Source organism: Brassica oleracea, chromosome C2, assembly GCF_000695525.1.
Source record: "Brassica oleracea var. oleracea cultivar TO1000 chromosome C2, BOL, whole genome shotgun sequence".
In the NCBI taxonomy this organism is placed as follows: Eukaryota; Viridiplantae; Streptophyta; class Magnoliopsida; order Brassicales; family Brassicaceae; genus Brassica; species Brassica oleracea.
Genome location: NC_027749.1, coordinates 3382761 through 3395047, shown reverse-complemented (window position 1 = coordinate 3395047; position 12287 = coordinate 3382761). Strand labels below are relative to the sequence as shown.

The 12287-nt window shown below is 38.4% G+C and overlaps 3 protein-coding genes across 3 annotated transcripts in view; 2 read left to right on the top strand and 1 right to left on the bottom strand.

Annotated features, from left to right (window-relative positions):
• Window positions 1-65: 65 nt before the first annotated feature.
• On the top strand, window positions 66-2392 carry LOC106323186 (ATP-dependent DNA helicase PIF1-like). The gene is made up of 4 exons (XM_013761340.1): window positions 66-552; window positions 658-1440; window positions 1518-1733; window positions 1815-2392. Exons 1-4 carry the CDS (start codon window positions 66-68, stop codon window positions 2390-2392), a joined length of 2064 nt encoding a protein of 687 aa, XP_013616794.1.
• A 2475-nt stretch (window positions 2393-4867) lies between these two features.
• On the top strand, window positions 4868-8151 carry LOC106323008 (DNA (cytosine-5)-methyltransferase DRM2-like). Its single transcript, XM_013761169.1, has 11 exons — window positions 4868-4944; window positions 5055-5106; window positions 5203-5383; window positions 5456-5505; window positions 5605-5704; window positions 5788-5834; window positions 5912-6010; window positions 6120-6216; window positions 6504-6601; window positions 6769-7446; window positions 7527-8151. The coding sequence occupies exons 2-11, from the start codon at window positions 5104-5106 to the stop codon at window positions 7965-7967; spliced, it is 1794 nt and encodes a 597-aa protein (XP_013616623.1). The 5' UTR covers window positions 4868-4944; window positions 5055-5103; the 3' UTR covers window positions 7968-8151.
• Window positions 8152-8762: 611 nt separating this feature from the next.
• LOC106319571 (DEAD-box ATP-dependent RNA helicase 46) overlaps window positions 8763-12287 on the bottom strand; it is a 4020-nt gene continuing 495 nt past the window's right edge. Inside the window, exons 2-8 of the mRNA XM_013757942.1 lie at window positions 11873-12188; window positions 11640-11789; window positions 11475-11543; window positions 10452-10721; window positions 10037-10387; window positions 9231-9964; window positions 8763-9151 (exon numbers count right to left, since the gene is read on the bottom strand). Coding sequence (XP_013613396.1) covers window positions 9016-9151; window positions 9231-9964; window positions 10037-10387; window positions 10452-10721; window positions 11475-11543; window positions 11640-11789; window positions 11873-12175 — 2013 coding nt within the window. The 5' untranslated portion in view covers window positions 12176-12188 and the 3' untranslated portion in view covers window positions 8763-9015. The remainder of the gene's footprint in view (window positions 9152-9230; window positions 9965-10036; window positions 10388-10451; window positions 10722-11474; window positions 11544-11639; window positions 11790-11872; window positions 12189-12287) is intronic.

Below are 12287 nucleotides of genomic sequence, written 5' to 3'. Positions count from 1 at the left end.
TGATTACTTTTAAGGGAAAGGACAAGCTGAAAGCAGTGATCAGTCGTAAGCTCATTGAGAAGACAATGTTCTTAGCATGGTTCGAGTTGAATAAAATCGATGAGTTTGCAAGAACACTGACTTATGCTCAGATTCCTATCTTCTATATCTTTGACAAGCGGTCTAAGAAGTTCAAGAAGCGGAAAAGAGGTTTCTGTTTAGGAAGAATAAATTATGCTCCTTGGAAACAAGAAGCCGCTTATTACTTGCGCATATTGTTGAACATTGTCAGAGGGCCTACCAGTTATGATGACATTAAGACCTATGAGGGAGTTCTCTATCCTGAATACAAAGATGCGTGTTTTGCTCGTGGATTATTAGATGATGATCAGGAGTACATTGATGATCTTGTAAGGAGAAGCTACGAATGCTCTGCAAGTGATCTACGAGAGGTGTTTGTTATTATGCTTATGAGTAACACACTCTCTCAGCCAGAGGTTGTATGGGGAAACACGTGGCAGTTTTTGTCTGAAGATATAGAGCATAATAGAAGAAAATATTTGAATAGGCCAGGTATGAATATTCATTCCGAATTCATCTTTATATTAGTTTTACCTACAATTTCAATTCCTATTTTGGACTAACCATGTATCTTATATCTACAATTTTTTTCTGTAGGATTATTGTTGAGCGACGACGACAAAAAGAAGTATGCTTTGCTAGAGATTGAGAAGCTTTTGAGACGTAATGGTACGTCTCTACCAAGATTAACGAAGAAGCCAAAGCTGCCAAAGACAAGTGCTCAGGATTTCAATGTCCTGATAGTGGATGAGCGCAGTTATTCTCGAGAAACATTGTTAGAGACTCTTGATAGAGATATTCCGAAACTGACAGATGAGCAAAAGAAAATTTATGATCAGATCCTTGCTGCTGTGAATGAAAGAAATGGTGGAATGTTTTTTGTTTATGGATTTGGTGGAACTGGGAAAACCTTTCTCTGGAAGTTACTTTCCACAGCTATTAGATGTAGAGGAGATATTGTTCTAAACGTTGCATCAAGTGGCATTGCTTCTTTATTACTACCTGGTGGTAGGACTGCTCATTCAAGGTTTGGTATTCCGTTAAATCCAGACGATTTTTCATCGTGTACTATGGAGCCTGGAACTGATCAAGCTAATTTGGTCAAAGAATCATCACTTATTATATGGGACGAAGCGCCGATGATGGGCAAACATTGTTTTCAAGCTTTGGATAGGAGCTTATCTGATATAGTTGGGAAGCATGCGAACCAGCCTTTTGGTGGAAAGGTTATTGTCTTTGGGGGTGACTTTAGGCAGGTTCTTCCTGTTATAAATGGAGCTGGTAGGGCTGAGATCGTCTTAGCTTCTCTGAATTCGTCATATCTTTGGGAGCACTGTAAAGTGCTGAAGCTCACCAAGAACATGCGTTTGTTATCAGATGGTTTGTCACCAGAAGAGGCTGCGGATCTTATGGATTTTTCAGATTGGATATTAAAAATTGGGATGGAAAACTTGCAGAGCCTAATGATGGTGAAGCGGAGATCGATATTCCACCAGAAATTCTTATTTCAGACTCCGAAGATCCTATAGAAGCAATCAGCTCAGCCATTTATGGCGATACTGCTTCTCTACATGAAAAGAAAGAAGCCAAATGTTTTCAAGAGAGAGCTATCCTATGTCCAACTAATGAAGATGTCAATATGATTAATGAGTACATGTTGGATCGGTTGGATGGTAAGATTATATTTTACATTCTTATTTTTGCCTACTTAGATGTATACAAGATATGTACTAATAATTTAGTTTCGATTTCAGGTGATGAGAAAATCTACTACAGTGCCGACAGTATAGACCCAAGAGACAAGGGTTCAGTAAACAATGAAGCACTAGGACCTGATTTTCTTAACACTATTAAGGTGTCTGGTTTACCGAATCACAGGCTTAGACTGAAGATTGGTTGTCCAGTTATGGTTCTGCGAAACCGTCAGCCTTCTGCTGGGTTAATGAACGGCACTAGACTACAGATCACTCAACTCATGGACTTTATGGTTCAAGCTAGGATTATAACTGGAGAAAAGGTTGGAAAATTAGTATACATTCCTAGATTGTTGATAACACCATCAGATACTCGACTGCCTTTTAAAATGCGCAGAAGGCAATTGCCTCTGGCAGTGGCTTTTGCTATTACAATAAACAAAAGCCAAGGACAATCCCTTTTCGAGGTTGGTATTTTTCTACCAAGACCTGTGTTTTCACATGGACAACTCTACGATGCTGTTTCTAGGGTCACTTCTAAAAAAGGATTGAAAATTCTCGCTGTCGACAAAGATGGTAAACCTCAAAAGAAAACTACAAATGTTGTCTTCAAAGAAGTTTTTGCTAACCTGGAATAGTATCAGTGACTAGGTAAATTTTTCTTCTGAGTTGTCATCTATTTATTTCGTGAATTAGATATATATTCATCAGTAATTTTGTCTACTTTTTTCGAATATAGGTTTCAGAGCTTTACAAACAAGACATGCGTATTTTCTGTTTCTCGAGACACCATCTAAACTAAGCACACTTTCTACTTATTTTCTGGTTTTGCAGAACAATAAAGAAACAGTTTCAATTGTTTTTTTCTTCATTTAAACGTTGATTATTATGATTTAGTTGGTGATAACACAATCATTCAAACAGCACACAGTTTATGAGAGCAGCAAATGAAAAAACTTCTTTTGTAAACGTGTCTAAGAAAATCTACATTTGTGACCAACGTTTGTTACGATCATTCTATATGTTAGTTAACTAAATGTTTACAATCTTGCACTCTTCCTAATCTGTTATATAAACATGAAAGCGTCTATATTAATATAGATAAGATTATCATGTCACTAACCAAGTATCGATCTCACTGAAACAAAATAGTTCCCCTTTCAATCCTAGCAGTTTCTAACTATATACATAAATATATACTCTTTTGACATACCTTATGCTCCTTAATAGATTAGATGATACAAGATGAAGCTTAACTCGAAATTCCTTAGTCCATTGATCTTCGACCTGTTTTTTTTAAACATAAATATATTAGTACCTAACATGGATGCTCCAGCAAATATATTAGAATTAATAATTAAAAACAACTAATTATTAGCTATATTTCAAAGCAATACGTTTTATATACTTCTGTTAAAGAAAGATGTATCATCAATTTACTAATCTTGTGGTGTTTTAACTGATCTGTTGTCCGCTTCATTGCCCAGTTCGAAAATCAAAAAACTGATTTCTGTTACCTGAACACCATATATTCTGTTAAAGTTAATAAAATATAATCACCTTCTATGCATATTTAAGTAATATCAACTAGCCTTTCAGTTAATAGCATAAATACATAACAAAGTATGTGGTCGATGATAAGTCTGACGTTGAAAAAATACCATGAGTGATTCTAAGGAAGGAGCTGGAAAATCAGGCTGGCATCTTTCGATCAAGTACAGAGTCTAGGGACAATGGTGCGGCCCTGATTGATTGCAACCTTCCCAATATCCTTGACTCATCTCTATATTCTTCCTCTTTCTTTGATTGATTAAAAACATACATCACCACTGAAACCAAGGAGATGGTTCTTCAATCCATCGTATCAATTGTTAAACAGAGATAAACAATTGAATTAGTACCTTGCAGAACATAGTGCCTCAATGATTCTAAGGAAGGAGCTGAGAAATCCGTCTGGCATCTTTCGATCAAGCTAAGAGTCTCCGAACAATTGTTTATCTCTGATTCATTGCAACCTTTCCAGTATCATGGACTCATCTCTATATTCTTCCTCTTTCTTTGATTGACTAAATAACATACATCACCACCGAAGCATGAAGCGTTTCTTCAATCCATCGTATCCATGTCTACTTTTTCTTCTTCTATGTCTTGATTTCATAGACAATCTAGCAAACATATCTCCTATTCTAAACAAAAAACGTTTTTTAATATCAAAAAGATTTAATAAGAGGTTATTAAACAGAGATAAACAATTGAATTGATACCTTGCTTGTGTCTATTAATCCGTTCATTACTTCTTCTAAATCCAGATGTTAATCGCAAATCTTTTGAAGTTCTCCCACGAATTCGCCGAATTCCTCATCCGACCTAGACTCGCGCTTTCAATTCATAGAGTTTTTTTTTTCATCGCATAACTGTTTTTTTTCCTATGTAAAGCTGTTAATAATGTTTTTGGGCCTTTGTTCATTTTTCAGTGGAATTTGGGCTATGAAATTTTATGATTATGTTTATATATCTATCACAGAATTTACAAAGCCCATTTATAAATAATATAAATTGCTTTCAAATATATAAATTATTTAATATCTATCCTATTAAAAATGAGCATATTTTTAAAAACTATAAATTCAAATTTGAAAGTGGAAATAAAATCTGTCCAAATATATTTAATCTATAACTAAATATGGTTAATAATTTAATATGAACTTATTCATTTCTTCATATGTTAACAAAATAATCCATGCAAGTGGATGAGTGAAAAAATACATATCAAATATTTGTTTTGTTGAATATAAAATTAACAAAAAACAACTTACAAACTATATCCGTAACAAACATCTTTCTAACAATTTAGATATAAATAACTAATCTAATTCATCATTTAAACATTTTAGATCACCATATAATATAATATATATAATATCGAATATTACATAAATTATAAAAATATCATAAATATCAAACCAAAACGAACACCCGCGCGTGCGCGCGGATCCAGGTCTAGTTGATTTTTAAATAAAAAGTAATTAAAAAATAATTATTAAGGATATCTATGTAATTAACCATTTTAACTTTATCTCTTGAATAGGATGCGAAGTAGTATTCAATAGGACACGAAGTAGTATTCAGTAAGCCATTGTTATATCCAAACGCTAGAACACAGACAGCGGGAGCGTTTCCACTTATTTGGGTATTACTCTGAGTCCACGATGTTTCTATGTTTGTGTATCTTTCATGTTGCGTCGGCCACTGATGATCTGTTAATGGTAATGTTTTTCTTTTTCTTTTTTTAACACACAGGAGAGATCCAAGTCTTAACCCCATCGTCACCTTACTAACCACCACAACAATGGTACACTACGATTATTTCCATTTTGTATAATATCCTATTTTATTTAAGAGGTTAAAACTATTGCTGAAATTTTGGTGGGTTTTCATTTTTGTCCAGGTTCAAAACGACGACTCTGCTGAGTGGAATACAGATGACGACTTGTATTTTGAGATTGATAACTTTCAGTCATCTCCAAAGTCATCATCTCCTCTAGTCACTTCTTTAGACCACATGTTTGCTACGCTTGTTGACATGGGATTTTCAGATGACATGATCGCTAGAGCAATTCAGGAAAATGGTGAGCCTTTTCTGTATGTGAATGAATACATTTGTTTGTTTAGTTTTAATGTCATTGTCAATGATTTTGCAGGACCAAATGCTGAAACTTCCGCCATTATTGACACTATCTCCAAGTACTCGGTTAGTTTTCAATTTTTGTTTTGATGGGTTCTTTGTCATATACAATTTGTCCATGTCTTAATGTATTCTCTCATTTACTCTAATGATTATGTTGTGAAGATGAACTGTGAACCTAGCTCTTCTAAGTCTAAGACTATCGATCACTTCCTTGCCATGGGATTTGATGAGGAAAAAATTATCAAAGCCATACATAAACTTGGTAGACATTTATCTCTCTCTCTCTCTTTTAAAGTATGAAGTTAAACTCTATGATTTTCTTTACATTTGTTTTTTATCTTGCAGGAGAAGAAAACATGGAAGAGATAGCAAATGCACTCCTCTCTTCTGAAGTAAGTGGTGATATTGTGAAAATATCATGTCTCCTGATATTAACAATAATATCTTAAATTTTGTTGGTGGTTTGTAGGCAGATACATCGCCTATGATGAAAGAAGAAGATAACATGGACTGGTCAGATAGTGATGATGAGATGAAATACTCCGATTTGTTGAGCTCAGACGACGAGGTATATTTAGCAGTACACAAAACAAGTTTATAATTGTATCTCAGTGTTATTTGCATATGTATAAGTTATATGCATTTTAATAACTATTTTTATTTTTAAACAATTACAGAAAGATCAAGACTCCTTATATAGCTGCAATCCATTGAGTTCTTTGGTGAAAATGGGTTTCTCCGAACTTGAAGCTTCTCTAGCTATAGAGAGATGTGGTAAGGTTCCCTTTTACTTCTTTTTTCTTCACGTTTCTTCCCAAGGAAGTGACATAAACTGTGATTAAATGAAACCATAGCCTCTGCTTGTATGGTGTAGGCGTTACATGTTTCTATTTCTCTCTCACTTATCTATCATATGGTGCTGCCTTAAACTTAGGCGTTACAAACTTACATGGTTTAGGCTTATTTATCCGGCCTATGCTTGTATGGTGTTTACATGTTGCTATTTCTCACTCACTTATCTTTCATATAGTGTTGCGTTAAACTTATCTGAAAATTTTCAGGAGACAGTGTGAGCATTGCCGACCTCGCGGACTTCATTTGTGCCGCTCATATAGCTAGAGAATTTGATGAGTTTCACATTGACCCTGAAGAACAAAAGGTATGGCTAAAAACACCTATAAAAGTCTGTCCTGCAAGTTGATTCGTTTCATAAGTTGTTGTAGTTATTTCACCAAGAAAAGGTTGCTGATTTTGTGGGAACTTGTTGATTTGTTGTTCATTATCATTGGAAACCAGCAATATTAAACCTTGATTTCGTGTATGCAGCCTAGACAGGACATCAAGAAAAGGCGGAAGGAGCCTAGGCCATCTGCTAATAACCAGCCGCTTCACCTACCAAACCCAATGATAGGATTTGGTGTTCCAAATGAGGCGGTGTTCATCACACATAGATCTCTCCCAGCACTAGCTCGTGCCCCGCCATATTTCTACTATGAAAACGTTGCTTGTGCACCTACAGGCGTTTGGGAGACGATCTCAAGTCATTTGTATGACGTTCTACCAGATTTTGTGGACTCCAAGTTCATATGCGCGGCAGCGAGGAAGAGAGGCTATGTGCACAACCTCCCCATCAGCAACAGATACCAGATTCAACCTGCTCCAAAACTAACGATTCAAGAGGCGCTTTCGCACACTAGGAAATGGTGGCCAGCATGGGACACAAGGACCAAACTGAACTGCATACTTACCGTTCATGCTAGTGCTCAGACAACAAAGAGGATCCGTTTAGAACTTGAAGCTCATACTGGCGAACCATCTGAGGCGACAAAAAGGTATGTCATTGAGCAGTGTAGGAGGTGGAACCTTGTATGGGTGGGAAAAAACAAAGTTGCACCACTCGATGCAGATGAAATAGAGTCTCTTCTTGGGTTTCCAAAATATCATACTCGAGGTGGTGGCATTAGTAATACCGATCGTTTGAAGTCACTTGGCAATTCTTTTCAGGTAACTTGACCTTGCATTTGCATACATGTAATGCGTTTTGCTTATGTTTTGATGTTTTGTGTTTGAACTTGTTTTTTTAGGTGGACACAGTGGCATATCATTTGTCTGTCCTAAAACCCTTGTTTCCTGATGGTATTAGTGTTCTCTCACTGTTCACTGGTATTGGTGGTGGAGAAGTGGCGCTTCACCATCTCAAAATCCCGATGAAAACGGTTGTCTCGGTGGAGATCTCAGAAGGAAACAGAAACATCTTGAGAGACTTTTGGGACCAAACTAACCAAAGAGGAGAGTTTATAGAGTTTGAAGACGTCCAAGACCTAACTAGAGACAAAATCGTAGAGTTGATGAAGCGGTTTGGTGGCTTTGATCTTGTGATTGGAGGTAGTCCGTGCAACAACCTCGCTGGTGGTAACAGAGTAAGCAGGAGTGGTCTTGAAGGTGAACAGTCTTCGTTGTTCTTTGAGTTTTGTCGGATTCTGGAGGTTGTTCGTGAGACAACAATGGAGATGAGAAGATCTTGATGGTTCTGGGATAAAAACTTAGTTTGAACTCTATTATTATCGTAACTCAGTATCATCTCGTCTGAGGATAAGTGTGTGTTTAATATAAGTAGCAGGGTCTTGTTTGTTTAGGTGGTGGTCTGTTATGAACTATGTCGTGTGGATGATCATTAAAACGTTTTAAATATTAGCTTTTACATATGAAGTTATGAAGTCTATCACCGAACCAAACTAGGGTTAATGGATTAGAGTATGTGAGCTCAGTCATGACTCATGATGATGAGTGTCTTTAACCTAATCTAAGAACGACTAGTATATAAGAGAGGTATCAGGCGTGTTTAGTGATCAACCATGGAGGGAGAGGAGGTGAGAAATTTCATTAGAATTTTTCATTATTTCAAGCTTGTAAAGTTCTATCATCAATAGTCCCTTATGCGAATTCTGTGGACTAGTGCAAGGAACTTATGTGGTCGATCATGATCAGTATTAGTGGGCTCGTTCTCGACCGAACTTATTCACAATCTCTGTGTGCAATCAAAAGATGTCTGTCTAGTTTTTCTTTGAATTTGATTATTTTGATTTAACGTTGCCTTGGCTTCATGTAATAACTTATAAACATCGTAACATTTTTCTATCAATTATCAGAATTTCATGGGGACGTAGACAAAACAGAGTCGCAAGGTGTTTCATAATTTTATATATGTAGATGATTTTATATCTCTTTGGTGCATGTATTCACTAATTTATAAATTCAAAAACCAAACAAGCTTCTTATTTCAAAATATCAGTCATTATAGCTGAGAACCTTCAACATTTATAACACCAGCAGCCAAGACCAAGAGCCCATAAACGAGTTTTTTGTCTTAATAATATAAACACAAAAGGTATCTCCGTAGAACACGACAAAAACAAAACATTAGAAGTATCTTGTACTGGTGTGTGGTGTTAAAAGTTATAGCGAATTTACACCACACAGAGAGTTCACAAAATGAATAATTAACCGTAAGGGGCACACTTTCATATAACTAAATATTATCTATCCCCTTATCTGGTAAAAACCCCCAACAAGTTACTTCTGTCTCATCATCATAGCCTCGTGAAAGCTGCGAGGCGGTGAGGAAGTCGACGGTCCAGCGGCAGCAGCTCTGTTGAATCTCTCAGGACTACGGCTTCTCTCTCTTCCCCATCCCGAGCCACCACGACCACTGCTTCAACCACCACACAAAAATTAAGTTCACATATAAAAAGAGTAAATAAGACGAGTCGTTTATGGTTTTTATTTACCTGTCCGACCAGCTTCCTCTCCCGCCTGCATCACCACCTCCACGTCCACCATAACCTGAACCACCACGACCTCCATAACCAGAATCACCTCGACCACCATAACCAGAATCACCTCGACCTCCATAACCAGAACCACCCCGACCTCCATAACCAGAATCACCACGGCCACCACCACGACCACCATAACCAGAATCACCATAGCCGCCACCACCACCAGAAGGTGTACCCCAGCGGCGGAACTTGTTCATTCCACCACCGCGAGTAGCCAACTCACGGACCTCCTGAGGGACTTTCTGGCTAGCTCCTTCCAAGATCTTGATCAGATCCGAAGCATGTTTTGCATCTTGGTCCCCGAAGAAAGTGTAAGCCAAACCGGTCGCTCCAGCTCTTCCCGTTCTTCCGATCCTATGAACATAGTCCTCCACTCCATTTGGGAAATCATAGTTCACCACCACCCTGATGTCTTTAACATCAAGTCCACGAGCAGCTACATCGGTTGCAACGAGAACAGGAGTCCTCCCGCTCCTAAACTGATTCAGCACATCATCTCTCTCTTGCTGAGACTTGTCTCCATGTATAGCGTTAGCTCCAAACGTCCGCGTCAAGTTCCTCGCGAGAGTATCACACATCCTCTTGGTGGAACAGAAGATTATAATCTTGGAGCCTGGCTCCTGAGACCGCAGTATCTGCTCCAACCTTCTTTGTTTCTCCATCGGTGGTATCACTTCAATAGTCTGTATAATAAAGAAACCATCAGATTGATTAAATGTAGTTCTGTCTTAACGAAACAGGATCAAAGTCCAAACCTGTGTGATAGACTTGTTGGCGACGAGCTCATCGACGTTACCGATGTTGACTTGCGCAGGGCTAGAAAGCAGATCAGACGCGATTTTCCTGACCTCTTTAGGCCATGTCGCTGTGTACATGAGAGTCTGACGCTTAGTGGGGACCTCGTTCACAATCTTCCTGATCTGAGGCTCGAACCCCATGTCCAGCATTCTATCAGCCTCGTCCAGCACAAGGTAAGACACTTGGTGAAGACTGATCCTCTTCATCTCAAGGATATCGTTCAATCTCCCGGGGGTTGCAATGACGATATCGACACCTCTCTCTATTTCCTTCAGCTGAGGACCCTTTGGTGCTCCACCATACAAACACTACACAGAAAAGACTCAATAAGTAACTTCTCAAATAAGCAAGTTTCAGTAATTATAGACTTACGGCACAGGAGATTCTTGATGACTTTCCAAATTTCAAAGCTTCAGCTTGGATCTGTGTGGCTAGCTCCCTAGTAGGTGACAGCACCAAGATCGTTGGGCCCATTCGTGAGTCATTGCGGACACGCTGGAGATGCATGAAGCCTGGAATCAAGTAACCGAGAGTTTTTCCAGAGCCAGTTTTAGCAACGGCTACAATGTCTCTGTTCTGCATCGCAACTGGCCATGACTGAGCTTGGATTGGACTTGGAGCAGAGAACCCTGCACCGTATAACTTTAAAAAAAAAAAAACAAGAATACACTTTAGAGAAAGGAACACATAAGGCAGCTGTTATTCACGGCTTATGAAGCATCATCCTCCCAGGAGGAAGAATCTACTTGTGTCTAGACTCTATGAGGAGAAATGAATTTTCGATATCAAAAAGGTTCTGCCACGAGCTTTGGGTGTTAATATGAAAGTCCTTACCAAAATATTTGGTCCACCGAAAAGGGCACTCCAAATAATTTGCAAGGACCCCAAAGAAGTGGCACAGTGTACGACATAAGCTCCTCCAAGAGCAAATATCGCACCTGGGGGACAAAAGAGAGTGCACGTGGCATACAACTGTAACTCTACTCAGTGTGTCTAGCCGCCAGTAATTGCTAAAATCTTTAATTTTATAAAATTCTCATAAGAGAAATATAGCTGGTGGGTCGATAGGAAATAGCCAACTCTGTGGCAGGGAAGTATGGGAATAGAATATACCCCACTCCCCCACCAAAACAAAAACAGTTGAAGAAACACAGACATAATAATAAGTATGGGCGGGCTATCAGACAAAACAGTTGTTTCATAAAAGTGTAAAATAATGAATCCAACAGGAAAAAAAACAAAACTCAAACTAGTCTACTAGTCTTAGCTCACTTGGAAGAGAAATGTGAAAAAAAAAATACACATATTACTCTCCCATAACCAAAATCAGTGTGAGAATTAAAAAAAAAAAAAACATGGTGTGATAGTGATACGAAAAGAAAGATGATCTCATACCTCCCGCAGAAGCTCTGGAGGGAAACCAGTGGCTTCAAAAGACATCAAAGGTGGTGGAACTTGACCTCCCTAGCAAGAACCAAAAAGAATGAATACCAGAGTCAGTAATGCATAGAAACTTATTTAGTCAATGGTTAAATGAAGAGAGACTCAAGAATACTTAACAGTGACAGTAATTTCATGGCGGCGGCAATAGGCCTCTGGAGACATTTTTTCAATCCCTGCAGCGGAAGGAGGAGGTACTACGGCACCAGACGAAGCATTCCCTAGTCCACTGGCAGCATTACTTGAATTCATAGGTCCACTTCTGCTTGCCTGTCCCAAAATTTAAAAAAGATCTTTATACACAGGATGTCCAAGAGGGATATAAATACAATGTGACAAGCAGATATTAGTACCTCACTAAACCTTGATCCAGAGTCAGTCTTAGGCCCATCATTGTCATACTTATCCTCTTCCTTCCCAGAACTGAACCCAGAAGAAGGTTGCTGCTGAGCCTGAACCGAAGAGCTTACAGGAGCAGGAGAAGGTTTGGGAGGAGCTAAACCAGGAGGTCTCTCGTACTGAGTAACGTTAGTCTCCGGATTCCAAAAGTACAAGTACCCGGTTCTGCTATCCACAAGACCTTTCCACGGCTTAGGGAGGTTAGGATCCTCAGGCGCGTAACGAATCGTCGAAGCAGTAGCTGTAGCAGCAGCCATTATACCAAAAGTCCTGCAGGAACAAGAAGAACGAAACAATGTCAAAAAAGCGATTAACAGCTTCCGTTAAATGAAACAAAGGTGAAAAAGGGCAAAGCTTTTGGCTTTTAAA